This window comes from Protopterus annectens, chromosome 8.part0 (genome assembly GCF_019279795.1).
Source record: "Protopterus annectens isolate FY-2018-M chromosome 8.part0, PAN1.0, whole genome shotgun sequence".
NCBI lineage: Eukaryota > Metazoa > Chordata > Ceratodontiformes > Protopteridae > Protopterus > Protopterus annectens.
In genome coordinates, this window is record NC_056741.1 from 1,799,179,816 (window position 1) to 1,799,206,961 (window position 27,146).

At 43.1% G+C, this 27,146-nt stretch overlaps 1 protein-coding gene across 1 annotated transcript in view; it reads right to left on the reverse strand.

Annotated features, from left to right (window-relative positions):
- The window catches only part of GOT2 (glutamic-oxaloacetic transaminase 2), a 167,176-nt gene that overhangs the window by 83,033 nt on the left and 56,997 nt on the right, over positions 1-27,146 (reverse strand). The window contains exon 4 of the mRNA XM_044081295.1: positions 4,127-4,186. Coding sequence (XP_043937230.1) covers positions 4,127-4,186 — 60 coding nt within the window. The remainder of the gene's footprint in view (positions 1-4,126; positions 4,187-27,146) is intronic.

Consider the following 27,146-nt stretch of genomic DNA (forward strand, 5'->3'; position numbering starts at 1 on the left):
AACACCCCCTTGGATCCAACTGAGGCTGCAGCTCCAAGAGCTTGGATCCAATCCAATTGGACAAACTCAAGGCACCAGCCATAGAGGTACAGGGTACCATATGTGCTGAGCCCTTGACTCATAGTCCTTGGATCCAATATCCAAAACCATGGGTCGGATTGGAGTAGGATGGAACAAGGGTTGAAAGGGACCTGATCTGGAGTGAGAAGGTCCCAGCAAGACCCCCCCCCCTCCCCCCCTCCATCTATATCAGACTGCAGATAAACCTCTGCATCATCTGGTTCATCTCCACTTTTGACAGGCTCCAAGTGGAGTGGGAGGATGCTGCTGAAATCAAATGGGAGTGCTGGTGGGGGGAGACCTGACCAGAGCCCAGCTTTTGTTTCTTGGGCTCAGATGAAACCCTAGGGAACCAGAGCCTAGGAGTCACAGGTTTCACTCTGAGGTGGCCTGGATTGTGACAAGCCATCAGGGGATTGCTTGTGAGGCTAGCCCTTGACCTGATAGCACACGCACACAAACACGCACACAAACACGCACACAAACACGCACACAAACACGCACACAAACACGCACACAAACACGCACACAAACACGCACACAAACACGCACACAAACACGCACACAAACACGCACACAAACACGCACACAAACACGCACACAAACACGCACACAAACACGCACACAAACACGCACACAAACACGCACACCTGCTATCATGTGGTTCTTGGGGCCACAACTTCAAAGAGTAAAAGGTAAAATACAGCTTTCATTTCTCTGGAAACTCCTGCTATCACACAGATGACATCTCCTAAAAATGGACCGACATTAGGGGACTTTAACCTTCACCAACAATGAGCTCTTGAACCTCATCTGACCAACAAGAAATTCTTATACAGCCAGGCAATTACCAGAGGCATATCTAGATGCACAAAATTCAGTCCCCAGCTACTCTTCCCTCAGACCAACAGGATACAATGTTTATGCTGGCATGTAGTCCACTATAACATGACCCCACTCGAGACAAGTTTTTCTTTCTAGAAATGAAGAGCATATCCTCCTTGAAGTACTCAAACTTATCACTCTTCCATTTCCCAACCACAGAGAGGACGGCATCTTTGTTTTGCCTACAAAGGCCTTGAAAGTCACACTCCATGTTCACAAACTAATGCTGAACACCTTCACGAAATAAAGTTCTATAGTAGCATTAACAGGACTTTGACATCTTTCAGAGATTATCTTATGGAACTGACCACCTTGATTAAGCAGAAGAGCTCTGAACATTCAAATGTAACATGGATGACTGAATTGGTAAACCCCTGGTGTGGCTCCTCTAGTCCTCATTGAAAAGGACCAAATCTAGGTCAATGTCTGGTATTAACTCATGTCTTGTTAAATGGGTAGGATGTTTGCTAGGCTACAGATGGATCAGTCTATCTGAACCTATGAATCCCAGATGACACCACACCATTTTGACTGTGGTTGGACTTCATGTAAAACAAATCACAGACAGCAGTCCTTTGCTTGGGTGCGGGGGTAGACAACTCCCATGTTGAGTTATCAGTGCTGCATTTTAGTGAGGGGAGTATGGAATGAAATGAGTAGCTGTATATACTCTCTACTTCCAAAGTGTGGGAATGAATCCTATTTGAAAGGATAATCCAAACAGAAGTGTGGCCCCTTTTGAACTGGAAGCCATCTGGCCTTCATTTTAATTAGGAAGCAGTGAGGTTCTGATCTGGGGGCTTGAGTAATTAATCAGATTAAATTTGCTGTGTGGAGAGTTCAAGAGGTTTCTAGAGGCAGATTCCCCATTAGAATATGGACTGCCAGTCAGTGCCATTGGTTGCCTACTGCTCTTTTGGCTTCTAGTTGAAAGACATCGCCCATACCTAGAAGAGTCAACTTTGGATTACCGGTCGTGTAAAAGTTTGAAGTTATGGTTCAAGTTTAGCCAGAGATCTTGATACTTTAATGATTGTACAGTCTCGGCAGGAGTGCTGACAGGTGACCTCCATCTAGCATACAAGGTGATCTCTGACCCCGCCTTGATGATGAGACTGTTGTGTAACCCACACTCATGGCTTCAACCTGGTCTGGGATATAAATAGGACTTGTTGGCAGACAAGTTGTGTCCCAGAGACTCCCATCTATGGGATAGACTCTCTCCAGAGTACCTCTTTACCCTTTATGTGCAACCTGGATGGGAAATGGAAAATACAAGCCTGGGATTCCACCAGTGTCCCTGCTGGACAGAGGCCTCTGTTGCTGACTTGTTTATGCATGGGCTAAACCCTTGGCTAGGGTTATAAGGGCCTCCGGGCCAATAATCTAGCAACTTCCTATGACCCTATAACAGTAATGCACCAACTTTAGGCAACAAAAATTGTCTTTGTTCAATTGCTTTAGTTTGTGAAATGGAGATTTTCTGCTAAGCCATAGTATTAAGTAAATCTTTACTTGCAGACCCAGATATCCTTACCTGGCCACAGTACATGTTGCAGTACTGCAGAAAACCATGTGGCAGAACAGGTCTGATGCTGCCAAACTCCTGGTTACAATAGGCAGTAACATTGCCTCACTGCAATAAAATCAAAGCAGCTCTACTCCTAGGTCACATTACTAGAGAACACAGGCTTACTTTATGGTGCAAGCGACCCACAATGCCAAAGACCAGTCCAATCTTGCCTTGGCACAAGTATCCCAAACTTTTGTCCACAGTGCAACCATGTAATCCTACCAGTCCACAGTAGGAAAGCAAACACTCAGGTCACAGCAGCATAACTATCCCCCTTCAGGTTGCAGTGCTACAGCAAACAGTCAAAATTTAAGTTTCCATGTTGCAATTCAACAAAGGTATGCACACTTTTCTTTCTACCTTCTGCAGTACAGCTATGACAACCACCAATCCTAGGTTACAGCACAGACCAGCTCTCAAGAGAATTTGAAGACAGTCTTGCATTGCAGACAAGATCACAAGTTGCGCCTTTCCCCACAATCACAGGCTTTACTAAAGTCCTTTTCATGCCCTCCCCTCAGAGTACACAATGTTCACACATTACTGAAAAAGATTAAATGCTTTCATCACCACTGTTTGACAATCAGAACAGAACAAAAAAAAAAACACTCCCATTTTTATAGGATTCACAATAATTGAAAGACCATCCCCATTTTAAAACCCCCCCAATCAATTTTACATTCAATTATAAAAACAATTACAGCTTATAAAACATTCTGCCTTTAGTTTCAGCACATTACTTGAGATTTAGACTAGGGGGACTGCCACATTGTAATTTGCCACTTCAATTCCTAGTTTTCAAGTACATGTCAGGTCCTAAAATCTACTTTAGGAACTGCTATAAATCCTAATTTGCAAGTAGGAAACTTGAGTCTTGCTAGAGCATTTCTTTCATTGCACCTGGAAATAGAATTTATCAGCACCAATAGGATTTCTAAAACTTTCCCTCGTTTTTTTCTATATAAAAACTCTTTTAGTCTTTGCTACAATAAAACTTTCCCAAGTTTTACATGATCCCCAGTTGATAGTTACCCCCTACCCTTCTAATATGAAGACACTGGGGGCACCCAAATTCGTACATTCCTCTTCCCTTCATGGTTGACTCTCCCTTACAAGGTTTTGCGGCATAAATCCTTTCTATATGCAATAGATCACTTATCTTATTTAAATTCAGGACTTTACCAGTTGTGAACCATATAAAAAATGGGAGTGAGTTTTATTCGGATGAAGATGGAAACATTAAAACGCCATTAATCTTGTTCAATAAAGAGAGACCACTAAACAGGTTTGCTCCAATTGCTTCAAGTTACCAGTTTTATTGTCTTTAGAGTACGTGTCAATTAAGCCGGTCACTACAGTCAATTTTCTGCTTTCTGTTGCAATCCAAACCTGCTCATAACTGATCAGTATTTACAGAAAAGGACAAGATCACTTATGATCTAGCTGCACTATAAAACTTTGTATCAACTGAGCAAGCTCTTTCCAAATCAGATTAATTCTAAAAACGAGCCATATTAATGTCACTTCAATAAGCAGCTAGCATGCTTTGTAATGGTTAAAATGGAATAAAAAAAAAAAAAAAAAAAAAAAGAGGCATGCAAGACTCACCAAGAAGTTGGCACCAACTCGCAAGGATCCAGTTCCTGATATTGACTGAACTGTGATATTCTGTTAAAACAAAATTTTAGAAATAAGCTGTTTACAAGTTAAACTTATTTTGCCTTGTAAATCATTTTGCAATTACATAGGAAGAACACACATTTAGAAGCGCTTGTCCCTAAACAATGTTTCCCTGTATGAACTTTCAGGCATGCTCAAAGCTCAGCTTTCACACCACAGATGTCTGCATACAAGCAAAGCCTCAACATTTCACTGCCAAGAAATAAAGCACAGAACCATGGCTCTGCCCCTCCTACTCAAGAGCAGCAATAAATGCTGCATTGTAAAGCCAGTTCTATTCCAATCCCCAAGGTGCTAATGTTAGTGTCAAATGAGAAATTAGTGACCAATCAACAATTTCTGCAGTCTCGGAAACAATGTCAAAAAAATTCACAAATTACATTTCAGCTACAAAAAACATGTACAGCAGGAAATGGGCTTGACCTGTAACTTCAACTACAAAGAGCTTTAACAAAGTCTCAACTCTGCACAGAAACTATAAACAAGTTTATAGCGGCTTACAACTCCCGGTATGCAATTTTATTGCAACAGGTACAATCTGATTAGTAGGTTATAAAAATCAGATTAGATCTCTAGAATTGATATAACTGCACATCTGAGGATTTTTACTCAGCCACGGACCTAAAGCAAGGAGTTTACTTTGGAATTGACTACTTGCTGCCAATCATTAGCGGACTGGAGTTCTGCTCTGGTGACCCCTAAACCGGGAAAAGCCAGACGATGACAACACTGCCATCAAGCAGCTTTAAAATGAGAATATAGTTCACTTATTTGACTTTTGTACAGTTTTTGTATTACGATTTACAGTTATGAGAACCTAAAAGGCCTGCATATTACAGTGTAAGAAACAAGTGAAGAATTTCAAATCAGATATACAGAGTCAATCACTGGATATTAAGATCAGATAATGGTAGTAGAAGTAGCGAAAGTAAAAAAATAAACCAATTTGAATTTTATAGAATTATCACGTATTCAAAAGTAATTGAAGCAAGGTAGACAGCATTCTTGTTTCCAGTAGATAATCCTTTAAATATACAACATACATATATATTTTGGACTTGCTATACTTGTGGGTTGTTTGAGACCTTGGTAATATGGTAATCACTGAGCACATTATCTCCATCTCATGTTAAGTTGAAGTTGGGAAGGCAGATAAGCAGACTTATTCTGCCACTCCAATAGTGGTAAAAGGACAGCCTACTGCACATTTGTGAAATGTTGCTGCTTGACAGATGGGCATGCTCACTTTTACCTAAAAGTAAAGAACAGAGGTAAACAGTGCCAGGCTGTGCAAGTTGTAACCTTTGTTTAGTAGGCTAAAGAAAACCAGGGGGAGAAAACTCCATCCAAGTTAAGAAATAACCAGCCAAGGAAAAAGGGGGAGGGTAGTGCGAATTCCAAGAATAGGATAAGAAAGCTTGAATAGGTGCCTGGGACATAGGGCAGCCGTTTGCCTCGAGTCAAGGAGTGAGGTGGTTTGCAGGAGACTAGAGGCATTCTATAGGAGGGTACAGAACTAGATATAGTGGTCTAGGACAGGAGGAAATTGGTCTGTTGAAAGGTAAAGAATGGGGGATTAGAAGCACAGGACAGAACATTGGAGGTTTCAAGGAGTCAAAAGTAAGGTGAAGGGCAAAGATGCAGCTGAAACAGAAAATGTCTAGGGAGAAGGATAGGTACAGGCAGCATTCATGAGTGGCAACATCGTCTGAGGCAACTATAAAAAGGAGTCCTCACCACAAGGACAGGCTGGAAGTGAGAAGCAGGGAGAATAGAGAACATCTTTTAATAGGGAGAAGGAATAGATAAATTGAAACAGTGATGCTGACCACTGGGTGGGGCAGTACAAACAGAAGGGTTATGCAGAAAAAGGGTAGTGTCGCAGATCAGGAAATGAGGACCGAGTCAGTGAAAAGCACTGGATTCTTACAAGAACAGAAGCAGAAAAGCAGGACCAGATTTTAGTCAAACCAATCTGAGGGCTGACATAGCAAGATGCAGACAGTCAGAGCCACTCAAAGGTAGTCTTGGGTGGGGTTCTGGAGGAATGATGCAACTCCTGGACAAAGTGATCTGTCACTGGCAAGGCAGCGAGAGTCAGATATGCCAAGGAGAGACACTGGGGTAGTCTGAAATGTCACTGGATAAGCAGCCAGCACAGACCCAAGCAGGACTGGAGTTAGCAAACAAACAAAGTAGCCAGACTACATGCAGAGGACATGCTCCAACAGTCAAGAAACTTATGGCTCAGCTTAAAAGTACCTCTCAATAGTCATACTTTAAGATGAAGGAAGGGGTGAAATTTCACAGAAGAGGGATACAAGTATTCAAGCAGGAGACTGTTTTGCATCTTTTTAAAACTAAATGACAGTCTGCTTGGTTTGTATTAGCTTGCAATGCAAGGAGTATGGTTGGGAAGACGGGACACAAAACAAGGCAGGAAGTGAGGGGGGGTGTGGACACTGGTTGTCTGGGCACATGCTCTTCAGAAATCTAAGAGCAGGGAGAAATGGGCTGGTAAAAATGAGAGGATACTAACTTGACAAGAAGAGATGCTGCACCAACCAAGAAAAGGGCAAGGGAGTGGGTAGGACCAGAACCCATGTTAAGTGGTCTGGTAGTTAATGCAGAAGTGGTAGGGGTATGGAAGATTAGTTCCCTGTCCAGATTGCATGGAGGAGACAGTGTGGGGTAGGAGAAGATTGCAGTACTCAACTGGAGCTCTATGCCAACTGCAGATTTTGAGAATTAACTTAAACGTAGAAATGTCAAAGCTGACTGATGTCCAACTACAAGTGTGGCCATATACTGCAATACGCAGCCAAAAGATTACTGGGAAGTGGTCCAGACATCCAACAAAGGCACCATTAGTTAACCAGTGATCATGCTGCTGTGGGAACTATGGAAGGGACAGTTAAAATGCAAAGGTGTGCTAGCAAGAGTGAATTGTCACTAGAGGATCAAGCATGACGTTAGTGACTGGCAGCAAATGAGGGAACTATGAGCACAAGTAAATGAGAGAATTTAAGGCAAAAGAGGGAAGACAGACAAGAGGCCAATATACATGTCACAACAGCAAATAAAGCAAGAGGAACAGGAGGTCAAAACAAGGAGTGTAAGAGGCAAGCAGAAGAGCAAAAGCTGTGATGGCAAGAGAAGGAAAAAAAAAAAAAAAAAAAAAAAAAAAAAGACGTTTGTCAAAAGTCAAGAAGCCATGACTGTGTACAGAAAGGGGGGCAGACCTGGCAAAGTAGAAAGATTACAACATACCAGGGGGGGAAAAAAAGCAACTTGATTCAGTCTTCCAAGAAAGGAAAGCAAGGAGGGTGGCATGCTGACAGGGAGGCTGGACAATTTGAGATGGCAGTGGACAGACCTGTTGAGAAAGGAAAGAGAAAAGCAGAAGGGACCCAATGGGCCACCGCTTAGATTTCAAAAGATATCTAGCCTTTTTTTTTGGGGGGGGGGGAGCAAAATTCATGAAACTAGGGACGCTGGCTTAAAAGCAGTGATGGGACAGCAACCAAAAGGCTCATAACCAGAAACATCCGTCGACTAAGCCTAAACCACTAGGACTGGGTCACAGTGGAGAATTACAGGGAAGCTCCGTACACATGTGGTCTACCTGGACTTCACATGAGTACTAAAAACCTCTCCAGGTATCTTTTATGCTATAAGTTGACTGAAAGGTTGGACACAGCTGTTAACGGGGATAATGGAAGTTAGTGAATGGAGGGGTCATTTGAGGGTCCAGTACATAGTCATGGAGGACAGACCCAGTTGGCAATGTTGTTGATCCTGTTCCCTGCCTATGGCAATGGCAGGAGAAGCAGCACAGGGACTGGAAAGAGAAGTCTACAGGAGGACACTGAATAGCTGATCACATGAGCAAAGGTGAAATTCAAGATTTAGTGCATACAATACAATATACTGCACATGGGGATAAATCGACCAAGTACATGTCAGCGGAGGAGAATACGCGACTGCAAGAGAGCAAGAAAGGGATCAGAGGGTACTGATCACACCTGAACTGGACCACCAGGAGATGTGTAAAAAGGTTAGTGGCAGCAAACCATATTGGAGTAAATCTTCAAGAGCTGAACTTATAAGTCTGACAGGATTCCCAATAGGAGACCACAATGAAGTGTGCACAGCTAGCTCTGGAGGCCTTTAAGAGAAAGGACACATTGAAGTAATCCAGAGAAAACCCACCAGAAAGATCTGTAGGATTGAAGCTATAACCAGAGACTAGAAAATGCTTCTCAGCAGAACAAACATGACATGCATCTCCAAAAAGGAAGACCTTAAAACAGAATATAGTTTACAAGAACATGCATCTAGCTATCTACTTAAAATGATAAAACAACAAGCCATGTTTATTCCTCCCACACATATCCAAGAGTCAGATCCGCTAGCAAAGCTGATTTTATATGGATTAATCTGTGCTCACGTGCATTACAGGTATTGCCAGGGAACATGTAGGGTTTTGAAGATTGGAATCTTCTTATTCCAACTTTTTGGTAGTAAGGAGAAAGGTCACCTGGATGGCCAGGGGAAATGGTCACAAATAATTCTGTAGCAGACCTAGTTGTGAACTTAAATCATGCTGGCATGGCGTTTGCCATTTGACATCCAAGAGCATAAACATGCATTAAAAATGCAAGTGACCACTGCTAGCTTTCAAAACTGCAAGCTCAAGATCCTAGCTACATGGCTTAAGTTCCGACAGGTTTATAACAATTTCAACTTCCACATTTTGAACTTCAGATTTATGGCCAGGTTTGTCAGTCACCTACAATATAATCTAAAAGTTATAAATGAAATAATTTGAAGCCTTTACGGATTACCGGTTGCAACATTTTTAGTTGAGCTACTTGCATTTTGGATGGTTCTTGCAATATTTAAGCTTAACGTTTTGAAGTCAGTGAAAGCAAGCAGTTTGAACTACTGTACGCTTGTGGACCACCATTTAGTGTCTTGGGACTGCAGCAGCTTGGACCACCATTTAGTGTTTTGGGACTAACTTTGGGACTGTAGCTCAGCATAAAGTCAGCTGTATCACTAATCACCACTGGCGATCTTCTGAACTTCACCCTTCTGCCCTTGCGGCTGCCATTAGTACACTTACTGCAATTGTATCACTTTTGGCTTGCAGTGACTCAACTTTTCTGTGCATGACTCTGATTAGGTGAGAGCTATCATTTAGTTTCATTACTGCTGAAGTGTTTAGGACATTGTAAACAGCAGCCATGGCTGCCCGTGGTCCCTCTACATCGGCACTTCAGACCAGCTTGCCTGCTGCAGCTTTGGATTTACATTCTACTGGCCATCAGTGTTTTTGACCTGTTCATACATCTTTGCTGGTCACTTTCAGACTGGAAGTTATTAGGTAAGCAGATGCACCTTTTCTACACAACTTCAGTAGCACCTTTTCTACACAACTTCAGTAACAATTTCACTCCTGCTTGCTTAAGCAAGTGCTTTTGCTAGAAGCACCACATTTTGAAACATCTATTATTGTCAATACAATTTAAGATGCTTCATGTGGGTTTTCTGCACTACTCTTGGATAAAAGCACATCAAGGAAGCCAAAATTGTAATCTGGAGGTATTGGAGTTGAAAGAAAATGTTTGAGGATTACATGGAAAGTCTTGAAGATACCAGTAAGGGTGCTTTAAATTCCTGCAAGGCCAACAAGGGATCATGCCCATTATACAACAAATGGCAAGATTCCATGAAAGGCTACAGGGACAGTTAAAGGGCTTGCACCCATTATGGACCACCTCACTGGAGTGGATGACAACGCAGGAGACATTAATGTTGTATGGTTTTGTGGAGAGTATATAGAAAGAATATTTCTCATAATCCAAAAGGTTGTGTAATTTGCCCCCCCCCCATTTATTACTGCACTGGTAGAACACGTTGCTAGAAAAGGTCAGTTTTAAAATAAAAAAAGGACTTTCCCCAATTATTCTTTTGTGGTTGTATCAGCCTTGTTCTGCCTGAAATAAAGTTAGATATGGAAGCCCAGGTCAATACTGATGGCCAAACATGTATCATTAACTCAAAGTGTTGGAGTGAACATAAATATGGACAAAGCCAAATAGGGGGACAAATGCTTAAAACATACAGATTTTAGGTGTATAAAATGTACAAAACTGAATAGCAGGTTTTACAACATGCACTTTCTGAAGGAAAAGACAAACTCAAAATGTCTGAATAAAGTCCTCAAATTTGCCAAACCCACAAAATATAACAGACTAAGGCAAAAATCAGGACAGCTGAGTTATGGTTAGGGCAGAATGAGTGCTACACATTGTGGAAACCAGATTTGGAATGATATGGAGAATGGTGTTTATGGAATAAGACTTGGCTTGAATGGAAGGTCGGAGTAATGCTCTATTTGTAGATACAAAGAGTAACGCATTGAATTTTAAGCAGTTCCTGTAATTTTTAGATAAATCTGACTGGACAATAGCCAGGAGATTGCAGCTGAAAATATCTACAGGAAAAAGCATAACTGAACTGAGACATTAAATGCATTTCACTGGTGGGAGATAGGAAAATTCACCCTGGGGTATCACTTGTGGCTCTGCTAGACAGGGGCACAGGAAAATAATTATTGGGTGGCGAAAGCCAGGGTACCTTTTTGGAGGCGCTTGTATAGGCCCTAGGGCCAATAGCCTAGTACCTACCTATGAAACAGAGGACGAGTGTTAAAAGTCTAAGTTGGAGAAGCTTTCCCTGTCTGCAGTGAGACTGGGTACGCAATAGTTAATATGCGGCATAGTGCCACCTTAATATAGGAACAGATTCTCTGGTTTGAAAGCAGTGGAAAGTGAACTGCACTGTTGCACAGCCTAGTTGCAAATGGGGGCCATACAGTAATATTAAAATGCATTCTCCTTTACATATACTATACAGATGAAGTGGATTCTGTTTTACAGCTTACATATGTAACTGAAAAGTCTATTGGAATGTGCCTCAATTCGATTTTTACCCTTTACTATTGGAGCAGTCTCTAGTTGGTCTTAAATCACTAAAAACATTCTTGGACATTCACCCTTGTGATACTATAAGAATCAGACCATAAAAAATCCAAAGAGAAAGCTGGTAAATACAGAAGAGGCTAAAGTTGAAATTTGGAGAAGCGAGGGCATTTTTGCCAATCAGAAAGGAAGCCTGAACTGGCCATATGCAAAGATGGAAACTAGGAAGAGCACAGATCTTTAATGAATACCTAGTCTTTACACAAGGAAAGAAAGGAGAGAACCATGCAGAGAGGTAGGGTAGAATGGCAGAGAGGCATGGGGAGGCTGCAAATGAACACTGCTGCTGTCAGAGAAGCAAAGATTTCAGCTGACAGTCCAACTTGATCATCCTGTAAATCCAATACTGGGACCACAGCATGTGAGAAAGGTAGTTAAATACCATGGAGAAGGTGGCACAATGCCCTGAACTCCCTTCTGGAAGATGAAATGCCAGGCTCTGGGCTATGTGACCCTTCCTAAAGACTGTTGCAGCAGTAATAGTAAAAAGGACTGGATTCTGTGACCACCAGTTCTGAGTATAGGCACCAGTCAGGCCCCTCTGATAAGAGGCCATCTGCCTGAGGGGGGGCCATCATGGGAGGTAAAAGGAAGAAATGGAATCCAGAAAGTGATCCTGCAAGATCTTTTCAGGATATGGTGGCTTTGTGAACCATCCCATTTTTTCCTGCATCACTTAGACATGAAAATTTAAGCACATTCTGCATCTCCACTGTATGTCTGGTGTATGACAGGAGTGAATGTGTCTCCCCATGAGGATGGCTTCAAAGGGGAGAGGAAGCTGGAGCCAAACCCTCTAAAATCCCTTACTGGTGGCTATTCAATCCTCTTATTGCAAGGAGAAAGGAGCCACCAGAAAGTACCAAGTACATCTTAGCTGTAGAAATGTTAAATGATTTCAAGATGTGTCCCAGATTCCACTGATAAATTAGAGCCATTTCAGACATCTGACAGTTTGGTGTCTCAAGTGTCCAAATGTGCCTCATTAGTTAGCTATCAAGAGTTTCACACCACTTTGGAAAACGTGTTAACAAGTTCAGGGTTTGAAAGTTTAGGAGCAATAGCCACAGAGTTGAGCAAAAACACTGATGTGGTCCAGTGCTCTCAATCACCACCAGCTCCTGTACAGAAAAGTCTACCAGAAATGCATGTAATTTCCATCAACCACCCCCTCAGCTTGAAGATGCTGAAAGACTAAGCCAATGCAGGTAGCACTGAAAATTGGACACTGGAGGATTTGCGACCAAGCATTTTGAGAGTACTGGAATGTCAAAAAAGCTTCAGTAATGAAAATACCTCTCTCCTTGGCATATACAAAGGTCTGAAAAGTTCCTTAACTGTTGAAGATAGCTAGTATACTCACAGTCACGAGCACAAAGTGGTAGTGACCCCCCCCCCCTAAAAAAAATGTTGGCACATCCACCTGAAAAGACTGGTACCTACAGGCTACTTACAGCCCTAATAAGAACTAAAAGACAAAGGGGTCTGTTTGGGGGGGGGGTTTAGGAGCATCACAGTTCGCCCATGAAGCAGAGGTGAAGTAAAGAACCGCTCTACCAGTGCCTGCAGAACAGAATTCATAATGTTCTTGTAAAGAGATTAAGAAGGTAATTTCTATGGGAAGAGATTAAGTGGACTTTAAAATGGAGGACAGCCTGAAGGCAGTCAAGCTGCATAACTCACCCACAGGTAGCCAACCTACCTGGAGAATCTAGGTTTATGTCCAACCACAAATGTCATTCTGAGGAACCAAAACATTTGCGTGCACCCTCTGGTTTTGAGAGCTTCCTTAATCCTAGTTACACTAACTGGCTCTCATACTTTATTCATCCATGACCTGGCAGCAAGGGCTCAGTATAAACAGTTTTCAAAGCAGCCAATTAACTAGCATGTTAAGAAAGTGGAAACAGAGCACCCAATAAATCCAGTCAAAAGCAACATTCAAACTCCAGTGACCGGAAGTCAAACCCTGAACTGTGAGGTAGGGAGTTAAGCCATTTACAACCAAGGTGGGTAGCCCAAAGATGGCTCAATGAGCTAAAGCTAAGAGAGCCCAGGGAGGTGAAAGGCTCATTAGGAACCTCCTTGGTTTATAAACCTTTTCAAAATAAGTTTCTTCTGTTACAGTACACCAAAAGCTGTGCAAATATTCAACTTTGTAAAGGCTGGGCAGCCAGACATCTTGCACAACACAAGACCACCATAGGGTGGAATCTTGAGCAGACAGAACTAAAACTTTAGTGCAAGAAACTTGGACAAAGCTGAAAGATGGAAAAAATTAAATGTTTCTCCTATAAAAATTGAGAAAGTTCGTAGGACAGGGTTTGTGTTAACATGCAATTAAGAAGGCTGAAACTTAGTTACTTCACTTCTCACTAGTTCTCCAAAAACCACAATTGTGAGGAACTACCAAATATGAAAACATCTGGACATGCTGTTAAAACCTGGACATTAGATATATAAATCTGAAATTTGTCTGCATGAGCTTTAAAAGCTAAACAGGCAAACACAATGTGCAGTACTAAACACATCCTTAACAGTAAACTCAGCAGAAAGTAGTGACAATTGCTTATTAGCACTGGTAAACAGTGGAACCTACAGCAAGGATGGGCACAAAGGCATGGCAAAAAGGCAATTTACTAGTAGGGATAAACCCTTCTGATATATTAGGCTGACCTGAAATGCTGGAAAAAAAAAAAAATAAACGACAATATAAAAACACAAACTACCAACCAAGAGTGGAGACATTTGAAAATATATAAAACTTTCCTGTCAGAAAACATGACAGTTTGGGGCCCTCTGAGCTCAGTGAAGGCAGGAATGATTAAGTGTCGAGTACTATGGGTACAGAGCAGTGAAGTAACCTATCCCCATTTGGTTATAGATGGGTCTTACTCAAGACCCACAACTATATATTACCCCCAATGAGCAACTGATCATACCATAGATAATTTGAAGAGACCCACGCATGGGATAAAGCAGTTTAGGAGCAGTCTGGTCATTAGTACAAGGGTAAATTTTCTGTTTCAACATCTATATAGATGGGATAGGACAGGGATGTCCTTTACATGGATAGGGAGCCTGTTCTAAAGCAGTGGTATCCTATGCAAGATACAGGACAGTCTCCAAACAGTTATGGAACAGGTTTAGATTATTGGACAGTATTCAGTGCCATTTGATTTGGTGTACAGTAAATTAATCAGTAATGGGTTGGAGGATAGATACACGTCACCTGTTGGTCCATGTAGGACACGTTATGCCTTGTATCCTTTTTGTAAGGTACCTCTGTGGGTGTTCCAGTTGTTGCAGTGTCTGGACAGATACATCCCAAAAGGGGCATTATAATTTCCCAGTTGATAAGCCCTCATTAGGCAAATGACACCTAGCTCTAGACAAATCTCTTTTGCTAGTCAGTACTTTATATACTGCACAGCTTATAACAATGGACATGTTTTGGTCAAGTCACATCCACACAAGTTCAAATCCCAGACAAATCTGGGCAGTCAGATCCTAGGGACATAGTTTTAGTTCCCTGGGGTGTACTACTTCCCAAAAAAAAAAAAAAAAAAAAACAGATTTGTTGGCATTTAGTTTTTACATAATTTTGGCACCAGTTCATCTGGGACAAGCCTTTCTTCAGAATGGCCAAGTAATGTGGGGATCTTCCAACTTGCAATCTGCAACTTTAGTCTGAGAACTCTGGTATTGGCTTTTACTTCGGAAAAGTAGACACCAAACAGGAGAAGTCCCAGTACAGAAAGTACAGTTTTGTACCTACCATAAATGTAGATGTTCGAGGATCCACATTGCTGCAGTCCTAACTATTGGGTAGTCCGCTGTCCAGTCGGCCCGAATACCAAAGTATATGGCTGACGTCGGTCAGGGCGCATTAGACTGACGTCAGTACGTCAGGGTACTAATGCGCATGACCGACGTCATATCCTCAGTCTTTTCTTGCCCCAGATGTCAGAAGACCCTGAAAAGCTAAGGCCAAAACCAAAAATTCCAAACATACCTGCACCAAAAATATGTACAATATATACAAAATTACCAGAATATAACCTCACCTACACAACCACCCTTAAACACAGAGGGAAGGAGGGAGGGTAAATTGGACTGCAGCAATGTGGATCCTCGAACATCTACATTTATGGTAGGTACAAAACTGTACTATGTTCTTCATTCCACATTGCTGCAGTCCTAACTATTGGGTAGAATCCCAAAGCAGAGGTAAGGGAGGCTGGCAAATCATAAGGAAGCAGGAACTGACAACATGCCTTGCAAAATAGCTGTGGCAAAACCAGCCCTAGACTTAGAGTAGAGAGGAAGGTGATAATGCTTAGAGAAAGTATGCACTGAACTCCAAGTAGCTGCCTCCAAAATATCCTTAGTGGCCACCCCCCTTAGAAATGCTGTAGAAGTGGCAGTAGCCCTAGTGGAATGAGGCCCAATTCCAGCTGGAATCTCCTTGCTATGATGGGAACAAAATGCAATGCAAAACCCAATCCACCTAGAAATAGTTTGTTTTGACACAGGCTTGCCCTGCGAACCCAAAGCAAAAGAAACAACTGCTGAGACTGCCTAAAATCCTTAGTCCTGCTCAAATAACGCAATTGCCTGTGTACATCTAAAGTGTGCAAAATCTTTTCCCCTTTATTTTGGGGATCTGCATAAAAAGTGGGCAAATGAATAGTTTGGTTTAAAGCCACACTAGAAACCACCTTAGGCATAAAGGAAGGATTAGTACGTAAAGATACCCTATCCTTATGAAAAATCAAAAAAGGCTCTACCGCCATAAGGGCCTGCAACTCAGAAACCCTTCTTGCAGAAGTAATGGCCAACAAAAAAGCAGTCTTCCATGACAAATATTTCAATTCAGCAGTAGCCGCAGGCTCAAAAGGTTGTAGAGTAAGTTTCTCCAACACAAAATTGAGATCCCAAGCAGGAGTAGGAGCTCTACGTGGGGGTCTTATATTCTTTGCCCCTCTAAGAAATTGCTTGAACAAAGGATGCGAAAACAATGGTGGGTCACAATCATAGTGAGCTGAAATTGCTGCAGCATGAATCTTAATGGAAGAGAAAGACAAACCTTTGTCCAATAACTCAGTAAGATATTGAAGAGCCACACTCAAATTAGGCTCAGAAATCTCCAAATTGTTTGCTGCACTCCAAAATAAAAATCTCTTCCATTTTTCTGCGTACACTTTCCTTGTACTAGGTCTTCTGGCTTCCATAAATCACATTTAAAACTTGTTGAGGAAGTTGAGACCTGCTGTCTTTCAAAACAGAATATGCCAGGCTGTTAGATGGAGATTGAAGCTTGACATTGAGCAGGTGACCGTCCCTCTGAGACAACAGGTGTGGAATCAAGGGTAAAGGCCATGGAGGCTTCCTTACCAGACTCCTCAGTAATGGGTACCAGTGCTGCCAAGTCCAATCTGGAGCTATTAAAATCATCCTTGGCTTGTCTTGTCTGACCTTTAGAAGCACCTTTGGGAGAAGAGGCAGAGGTGGAAAAGCATACACATGAAGATTTTTCCAACTGAAAGAAAGAGCATCCACTTTCCAAGCGGTGTGATGAAACCTCTTTGTGCAAAACTTTGGCAGCTGGTGGTTTAGTGGAGAAGCGAACAGATCTATGTCTGGAGTTCCCCATGACACTGTCAATTTTTGAAATACATGAAGATCCAGTTTCCACTCGTGGGGATCCATGATTTGTCTGCTTAACACATCTGCTAAGGAGTTCTGTGCTCCCGCCAGAAACCTTGCCTGAAGAGTTAGTTGCAAGCTGAGCGCAGTCTCCCATAAAATCATTGCTTGCCTGCACAATGGGTAAGAATGTGTTCCCCCTTGTTTGTTGATGTACCACATGACAGTTGTGTTGTCTGTTAGAATCAACACCTGCCCTGGAAGTAGTAACTCCTTGAAAGCCATTAATGCAAACTGGACTGCTAACATCTCTTTCATGTTGATATGTAGATGCTGTAGTCTGGCAGGCCACTTGTCTTGTATCCACTTTCCATTTAGATGAGCTCCCCAAGCAATGTCTGAGGCATCTGTCGTTAGAATCTGACTCGCCTCTGGCCGGGTCACAGAGTCCCTTGTTTAGGTGACATTCCTGAGCCCACCACAAAAATTCCTTTTGAATGCAAGGTATTTGAATGACAGTGTCCAAATCCTGGCAGTGCTGTGTCCATACCTTTTTGAGATACCATTGCAGCTTCCTCATATGCAGTTTGGCATTGGGAAGCACCAGAATACAAGATGCCATGAACCCCAAGGCTTGAAGGACTGTCCTTGCAGTCAGCCCGGACTGAAGAGATAGTTGATGGAAGTAACTGGAAAGATTCTTTTGTTTGTCCGGGGTTAAAAAGGCCATCTGGGCTGCTGTATTCAGTCTCACACCCAGAAAGCACATGTCTTGAGAGGGTACTAGACTGGACTTTATTTCGTTCACAGAATACCCTAGGCATCTTAGCACTGCTATGACATAATCCAAATGCTGTAGGTGGTCTTCCTTTTCTTGAGCTAGAATCAGGCAGTCGTCCAAGTAAGGATAGATTTGAATTCCTTTTAGCCTGAAGTAAGCTATCACTGGAGCCAGAACCTTTGTGAATACTCTGGGCAGTGGATAAGCCAAAGGGCAATGCAGAGAACTGATAATGAGAATTTCCAGCTCAAAACGCAGATACTTCCTGCAACTTAGTCTTATAGGCACATGAAGGTAAGCTTCCTTGAGATCTAAAGTTACCATCCAGTGATCCTTGCCCAGCAGAGGTAAAAGCTGTTGTAACATCAACATTTTGAACTTGGGAATGTCCAGATAAGTGTTGAGGATAGATAAATCCAAAATTGGCCTCCACGTGTTCCCCTTCTTCGGTACTAGGAACAGGCGAGAATAAAATCCTAGGCCCCTTTCTGGCACAGGAACTGGCTGAATGGCCCCTATGTGGAGCAACAGAGAAATTTGCTTGTGAGCCTCTTGTCTTTGTAGAGGAGGAATGTCTGGCATGCCTTTGAAAGGAGGCATGGTATGGAAATAAAACCTGTAACCGTGGTGAATGATATCCAGAACCCATCTGTCTTGGGTAATTAAATACCAATTTTCTTTGAAAAGAGACAGCCTTCCTCCCAAAGGTGCTGCCAGGCGAGAATGTACTGGCAGCTGAAAAGGCAGGTCATTGGGTCTGCTTACGAAAGGACTGACCCCTGCCCTCACCAGAAGTCTGAGCAGGGGAACTCCCTGTCCTAGGCCTAAAAGAACCTTGAGCTCTGCCCCTACCACGTCTAGACCTACCCCTAGACTGGGAATCATAAGCAGGGTAAGTCCATCCCTTAGTAGGCCAATTTCTACTAAACTTCGGAGGCTGCACCTGCAAAAAATCCTTAACAGTTTGCATAGACTTAGCCTTGTCCTCCATTTTCTTTAAGACTGCTTCCACAGGCGAACCAAACACATCAGACTGCAAAGGAGCATCCAAAATCCTTGTTTTAACATGCTCAGCTAAATTCTGATCTCTTAACCAGGCATGCCTACGAAGAACAGAACCAGTGGCAGCCACCCTCGAGGAGGCCTGCACAGCATCAAAACCACATTGCAAGGAATGTTTACCCACCTGTTCAGACACATGAACTAAATCCTGCAACTCTTTACACTCAATACCTTCTGCCAGAGCATCCACCTTAGATTTCAATTGTGAAAGGAGATAATTCTGATATTTTAACATGTGAAACTGACAATTCAACGCCCTCATGGCTAAAGTGGAAGAAGTATACACTTTCTTTCCCCATCTATCCAAAGCCCTTGCCTCTTTATCAGGAGGAACAGGATTGTTAACAACAGAGGCCTTCAAACCTTTAGGCCCCTGAGAGACAGTTTCCGGGTCTGCCCTAGGACTCTTTAAAAGATACTTATGAGCTTCAGGCACCCTATAGTACCTATCCGGTTTAACTGGGGCAGGAGGCAAAGAATCAGGATTGAGGGAAGCCTCTGCAAAAACATCTTCCACCACATCCAGAACAGGAGGTATAGCTAAAGGCCTATGCTGGGGTAAAAACAAGAATTCCCTAAGCCTCTTCCTGGAATCAGAGAAATCTTGACCTTCCCATTTAAAATGCTCCCTCATGGAATGCAGTGTCTCTGAAAATGAAAAATCCTCAGGAGGAGAAGCTGAAGGAGTAGAGTCATCCACATCAGAATCAGAATAAGGAGGATACTCCTGCAAGTCTTCAGCCGAAGACTCAGAAGCCTCCGAACATTGCTCAAAACTCTCAAACTCAGGTTCCACCCTAGGCCTCTTATCAGGAGGGGGCATCGAACCTCTAATCATAGTAATCAAATCCTCTGCCATTTTAAGCATATGTTTTAGGCAAAGACCCTGAAGCACTAGGAGAAACCCCCACTGAAGTTAAACTTGGCCTGCCTCTCAAAGAAGCCTTGGAAACAGAAGGGGAGGCTCTAACCACCTTAGGAAGAGAGGGAAGAACAGCCACCTGAGAAGCCCCCTCAGCCTGGCCTACTTCCTGCGAGGATACATCCTGTAACAGTAAAGTCTCTCCCTGAGACTCCAAAGAAACACCTGGCAAAACCTCCGGCTCCACTGAGCCTTCTAAAGATCCGACGTCTGGGACTGTCGGTTCTTCCACTCTAGGCTTTGCTGCTTTGTCCTTGCGCTTTTGGCGAAGCGGCCGGAGCCTCCGACGGCATTTTATAATTACAACGCTTCCCAAAACTAACCTGGCACAGTCTAACCTTCTCTTAATAGTGCGTTTGTTAAATCTAGCACAAGAGCTGCATCCAACAACGTCGTGCTCAGGCCCTAAACAAGGTATACACAAAGTATGGTAATCCCTATGAGGTATCTGTTTCCCACAAGAAATACAGTTATTCACTTTTCTGACATCCGGTTAAATACTGAGGCAAGAAAAACCAAAATATTCCCAACGGGTACTTAGCCAACTTTGATTCGGGTCTGAAACTCTGACTTCAGAAACTTTCAGAACGCCAACCTGCACTCGCAAAATTGCTTCTGCATCGGACCATGCGGCAAAAAAGACTGAGGATATGACGTCGGTCATGCGCATTAGTACCCTGACGTACTGACGTCAGTCTAATGCGCCCTGACCGACGTCAGCCATATACTTTGGTATTCGGGCCGACTGGACAGCGGACTACCCAATAGTTAGGACTGCAGCAATGTGGAATGAAGATCATCAATGACTTGCAATGTGCTGAACCACCTAAGCGATCTACATCCTACTGGCACTGAAAATGGACTATATCTCAGATTACACATTCATGGAACTGCCAAAGATCTTATTTCACATTTGTTGACTGGGGTCATCTGAGCTGGAGTCCTTTTTCAGAGGCCTGGGGAGAAAAGCTCAAACATATTATACAATTTTCATTATAAATTAGCATCAAAACAATGTTACAGGATTACAAGGCATTAAGTAGCAATACAATGTTACAGTGTCAATGATCAGGAGTATAGCAAATCTTTTTCAAGCTGTATAAAAAGTCATTAAGATGTATAGTTGTTTGGCAAGTGGTTACAATAACCCAGCTTTATCATAATGTAGTTGCAGGAAGGCAAGACAATTACTATAGAATGCTTCTCGGAGGAGTTTTGCTTAATAGATTTTAGAAGACAGTAGAAGGAGTAGTCAAGGAAGATTAGAGAGAGCTAGTGAGAAGAGTAAGTTATGGGCAGAAGGTAGACTAAGGTATGGGAAGTGGGGGACTTAAAGGAGGGAGAGTGCAGTGGCAGGACCAGTGACTAAAGTGCTCTTCGGTGAAAGCCTGTTTAGGTGCAAGGGTCCCGATGTCTACTGGGAGCCTATTCCAGGCAATAGTGGGGGTGATAGCTGCTGTACAGGTTATGTCCAAATTTAGACTTGGGTTTGTAGATTTGTAGTAGGTCTTGGTTAGAGCTTTGGAGAGGTCTGGAGGGAGAATGGGAGATGAGGGGATAGTGCTGGGCAGTAGGGAGGCTGGTACAGGATAGAATGGATGATCTGGAGCAGAGAGAGAAGCTGGTGGGCTAATTCAAGCCAGTTTAGGTGTTTTAAACAGACAGTGGATGGATTTGTAGGTCTGTTGGGCAGCAAGTCTAGCTACCTTGTTGTATGTAGATTCAAGTTTGGTTCAGAGTGCCGAGTTAAGATTTGTGAGAATTGTACATTAGACTGGGTAGAAGGTAGGCAAGAGTAATCTTTGCTTCAGAGGTAAGGAATTTATGGTAAAGGAGCCCAAACATGCAAGCCAAATTTAAGCAGATTATCATTGGTTATGCCCAAGAGCTTAGTGCTGGATTGTACCCAAATGGCAGTGTTAAGGGACTGTATGAAGAAAGAGGGTTTAATATTGAACATTTTAGGTAGGAAGAGTAACAGGTTTTGTTTTTTAGGTTTAAGGATGAAATGGTTGGAGTCGTGTTTCAACCAAGCTAAAAGATGCCAGAGTAGCTGAGAAGAGAGTTGGCTGTGGCGTGTGACTGTAGCGTCTACATACTGCATTAAAGATGAGAGAACAGGAGGTAGAGCCGATTAGTAAAGCTATTAAAAGTAAAGGCCCTAGGATAGACCCTTTCGATACACCCATTTTTACAGGGAGAGGAGAGAGTGCAGAGTGATCTCACTGACTATCAGTGAGGTGGCTGGAGAACCATGCAACAGTATCAGAAGTTGAGGTTATGCAGTCTGTGCAGCAGAAGAGTGAGTGTCAAAAGCTTTTGAGGGGTCCAAGAATAGGCAAGAAAAGTTTAGTCGTCATGGCTAGTGTGTGTTGAGGAAGGAGAGCTGTAGTGGTGCTATGTTTGGGTATGAAGCAGTGTTAAGTGGGTGTAAGCAGATTTTCCTGTATTAGATATTGCATAACAGGTTTATGAAATACATTTTTAGTACTTTAGAGGGGAGAGGAGAGAGACAAGTCTAAAACTGGAGATAGGAGTTATTACTAAGCTTGACAGCAGAGAATGGATACAGGCTTATACATTCAGGTATCTGACTTGGATCCATACAGTAGGCTAATAGGAAGATCAGAAGGATGGGAAAGGTGGGATAGGACAGGCCAATAGGAAGATCGGAAGGATAGGAGAGATGGGATAGGACTGTGTCCTAGCATTCAGCTGTCCAGCACTCTGTCAATCTCAAGAATTACAAATGTGTCTAGTGGAGAAAGGGTCCACTTGGTTCAAATATTCAGTGAATGCATAAATGAAACCGGATCAAACTCTTTACTGATGACAAGCTGCTTGTTTGTCCTCAGAGGAGTGGTTAGAAGCAGCAACTAGTAATTCGTTGGTCATTTCCTGTTTTTTCCAGCCCCCTGCTATAAAGCACGCTTTGGCAGGCTTTTCTGGCATTAGAGAACTTGGCATAGCTCCTCGTGGTCCCCTGCAGAGTTCCTAAGCCAGCAGAGAGCAGAAAAAGCAACTTTCTTGATCATAAGTATTTTTTAAACTTTTTAGGTTGCATTTTTCGATCTTTTGAGCTTTTCGACTACTGTTTGTGCCTATATTACTGTTTTACCTTATTTTCCTGTTTTTGTGAGCTTATATTGTTGATTGCACTTGTGGGCTAAAGTATTGCTTAAAAGTAACAAACAGGCTAATACACTCAAGTGTACCAGCCTTTGATAGCAATTTAGTCGAAAACTAAGCATTTACTGCATTTTTTCCTGTCTGTTTGCAAAAAAAACAAAAAACCAAAAATATTTCTCCTTTCCTAAACTTTCCTAGCTAGTTGTTCCAGTGATCAGATTTTGCCGATCCCTGGGCTTTGTATTTGGTTTCTGTGTTCCTCCATTTTCTTGTGTGGCCAGAGGTAGTTTCTTTACTCACCAGTGGGAGTGGGGAGTACTGAGCTGCTTGTTTGTCCTCAGAGGAGTGGTTAGAAGCAGCAACTAGTAATTAGTTGGCCATTTTGGGTCATTTCCTGTTTAAGCAGATTTAAACTATTAGGGCTACCTAAAGTCCACTTCAAATTTTCCCTTAAAACTACCTTCCTCAAAGTATACTACTGTTCTATTTAGTGTATCCTACAACTATAAATTCTCTCTACTTGACTACAACTATAAATTCTCTCTACTTGACTCCCAAGTAGACTATTCTCTATCTATATAGCTAAGCACTTGCTCCTACAGTACTTATCACCTCGATACAGCACTCGTTATAGAAAGTACCCCAAAAAAGCAAACCCCATTTCTCGGTCACCCACATCCCCCAGAACCTTTTTTTTTTAAAGTTTTTCTGTCTATTCCTTCTAGCATGTCGAGGGATCAGTTGCTAATGTCCTCTCCTGCTCAGCGGGTGAACCTGGGAATATTGAGGCAATGTTACAATTGCCTCATGTACACAGACAACCCTCTCCTCCTCCCACAAAAAACAAATACATGCGATAGATGCAACTATACGGCCAAACTGGAGGCTGAGCTCTCTCAACATAGGACTGGCAAGACCAGACAGGAGGAGAAGGTAACCATACACACCATAGACCCAGTCTCACAATACCATCACAACCTCAAATCATACACATAACACAATGACATACTCGGAGGCTCTGATCAAAAATCTACCAAAACAGCAGAGGCCACCAAAGCAGACACCCAAACAACTACCACCTCAGAACACACCTGCAACACATAGACCACACAGTGTCAAGCAGTCACAGCCCTTAAGGCCAAACAATGCCAGACACACTAGTCATTGGTGACTCCATAGTCAGACACACTGACGTCCCGCTCACCAGACTGAGTAAGGAGAAGGTCACAGTAAGCTGCCTGTCGGGTGCTAGAATCCGCCACAACGCATGCACTCAGGTCTCTCAACAGCAGGTACAAGTAAGACTCATTGTCCACGCTGGTGTTAACGACCTGAGACGTACCTCCTTGGACTACATGAAAAGAGACAGAGGAGCTCTCTGATTATGTAGCCCAAGCAGGTATGACCCTGACCTTCAGCAGTATCCTACCTTCACCAAGAATGATGCCACAATACAGAGATAAGATGATCAGCTTTAACAATTGGCTTAAGCTCTGGTGTCATTCAAAGGGGATCCAATGTCTGTCTGCCTGGGATGACATGCTGGACAAGCCACGCTGCTTCGCAAGGGACGGCTTGCACTAGTCACCCCTGGGATTCCGGATTTTGGCAAAGGCTCTTGCCACCCCCATAGTGCCTTTAGGCAAGGCTCAAATTCTAAACCTACCACCCTAGAACAAAACAAAGAAAAAAAACTAAGGGTAATGCTGCTCAATGCCAGAAGTCTCAACCTCAAGATGCATGCACTAGAGGCCCTTCTCAGTATGGAGAACATAGATGTCTGTGCTGTGACAGAAACCTGGTTCAAGGCTCCTGAGAGTACCCCAGCACTATCAGGTTTTACCTCATATCATGTGTTCCGGCCCCAAAACCCGGACAATACCAAGAAAGGAGGAGGGGTATCCATATTCATCAAGGACACCCACACCTCAAGATTGGTGGCATCACACGATGCATCGGAAACCATCCAGGTGCAATTAACCATAGGCAAGACTGCTCTGCAATTTGTAGCATGTTACAGGCCACCCTCGCAAACTCAGGAACCTCATATGGCCTTCCTGAAAACACTGGAGGGGATAAATGCATCTCCGAACACCATCATACTAGGTGACCTCAACTACCCTAATATAGACTGGGAACACTACTCAAGCCCAAACACTCTAGCCCAAAAGTTCCTGGAATTCATAAACTCAATGCCATGGAACAACTAGTCACCATCCCCACAAGAGGAGAGAACATACTTTATCACGAACATGGGAGCACAATGTTCAACACCAGAAGTATACCCCTCACTGGTGAGATCTGATCACAAACTAATCTCGCTGGAGGTCCTCATCCCGCCCCCACCCGAAATGAAAAAGACCACAGTAAAGAACTTCTCGAAAGCCGACTTCACACTTCTAAAGACTAGTGTGGTCTCCTTTAAGGCCCCTGAGCCGGCGGTTAGCATTACTCAAACTGCTGAATCACTTACAAATGCCTTCTACCAGCACCTGCAGGGCTGAATGGATCAGGCAATCCCAAGCAAAACAAAGACTCTTTGTACCAAAGGCAAGCGTCCAGTCTGGTGGACCCCAGCCATAAACAAACTCTACAACAAAAGGAGAAAGCTACTACAAGATAGAGCAAAATCCTTAAAAGGTAAGACACCGCTGATCACTAAGTAAAAAGCTAAGAGCTCTCATAAAATCATCCAAAGCTAATTTTGAGAAAAAAATAGCTAAGGACTCTAAAGACAACCATAAGGCATTCTTTAGCTATGTCAGAAACCTAGGAGGAAACTCCCAGATATGCTCAGAATTAGTTCAAAATGATGTGAAGATTACTGATCCTACAGACATGCCAACATACTGGCTGACAGGTTCAGTGCAAACTTCTCCCCCCCTCCCCCCCCCCCCCCTAAAGGAGAGATATCTATACCAAATGATTGTAGCCCCCCAAACATCTCCAATGCCCAGGTGAGAACTGCTCTCTCAAAGGCAAAGAACACAGCATCCATGGGACCTGATGGTGTCCCCGGCTGTGTGCTCCATGAACTCAACGAGGAATTAAACCCACAGTTAGGACAGCTGTTTAATCTTAGTCTCACCTCTGGATACATACCCAGGGAGTGGCGCACAGCGACTGTGGTCCCACTCCACAAAGTCGGTGCCTCCACCGACCCTGGAAATTACCGTCCCATTAGCTTGACGAGCCTTATCTGCAAAGCCATGGAGAGGATCATAATGGATCTCATAAATAAAGACATAGGGAATTTGCAGACTTTGGATCCAACCCAGTTTGGCTTTGTCAAAGGCAGATCATGCCTTTTAAACTTGGTTGACTTTTTCGAAACAGTCACCAAGGCCATTGACGAGGGAAAGGCAGTCCATACAGCCTACCTAGACCTGGCGAAGGCTTTTGATACAATACCTCACTCTGGTATCATTGAAAAACTCATCAACTTAAATGTAAACCCACACATTACAAGATGGGTTGCAAACTGGCTGAGTGACAGAACCCACAGGGTCAGAGTTGCTGGCGCCATGTCAGACTCAAAGCCTGTCACAAGTGGTGTCCCACAGGGCTCAGTCCTGGGCCCACTTGTTTGGCATCTACTTTTCTGAAGTACAAGCAAACACAGGAGGGTTATGGCTGACAAAGTTTGCAGAGGACTGCAAACTGGGCGCCGTAGTTGAAAACACATCCGACACAGATATCCTTCAGAAGGGTCTCACAGAAACGGATAACTGGTGCCAGAGCCATAGCCTTAAGTTAAATGCCAAGAAATGCATAGTCATACCCTTCGGGAAAAATAAGGTTACCCCTAGCTACCATATAGGTGGCAATCCCCTGAACACAGAAGTTATTAGGGACCTGGGAACCCAGGTTGACAGTAGCCTTTCATTCGACACTCGTATTGCTAAAGTAGTTAGGAAGACCTTCTACATTGCCCACCTTATCATGAAGGGATTCACATCTAGATCAAGGGAAGTCATAGTCTCCCTATACTCATCACTCAGACCAATGATAGAGTACAATGCCCCATTCGGAATGCATCTGACCCGACACTTGCAGCAGCTGGAGAGGCCACAAAAGTTCCTCACCAAAAGGATAAAGGGTCTCAAAATGTCTTATGCTGCCCGACTGAAAGAACTCCAGTTATATTCAGTTGCTTACCGCTTGCTCAGAGGTAACCTATGCATGACATACAAGGCCATGTCAAACCCAGATTTGATGAACATGCTTCATCTCAAAAAATCTAGATCCCTCAGAGCCACAAGGGCGGGAGACTTAAACCTCGACACAGTTAATAGGACGTGCTGGAGGGATAGATTCATCACCCAAAGACTCCCTATGCTGTGGAACAAAGTCCCG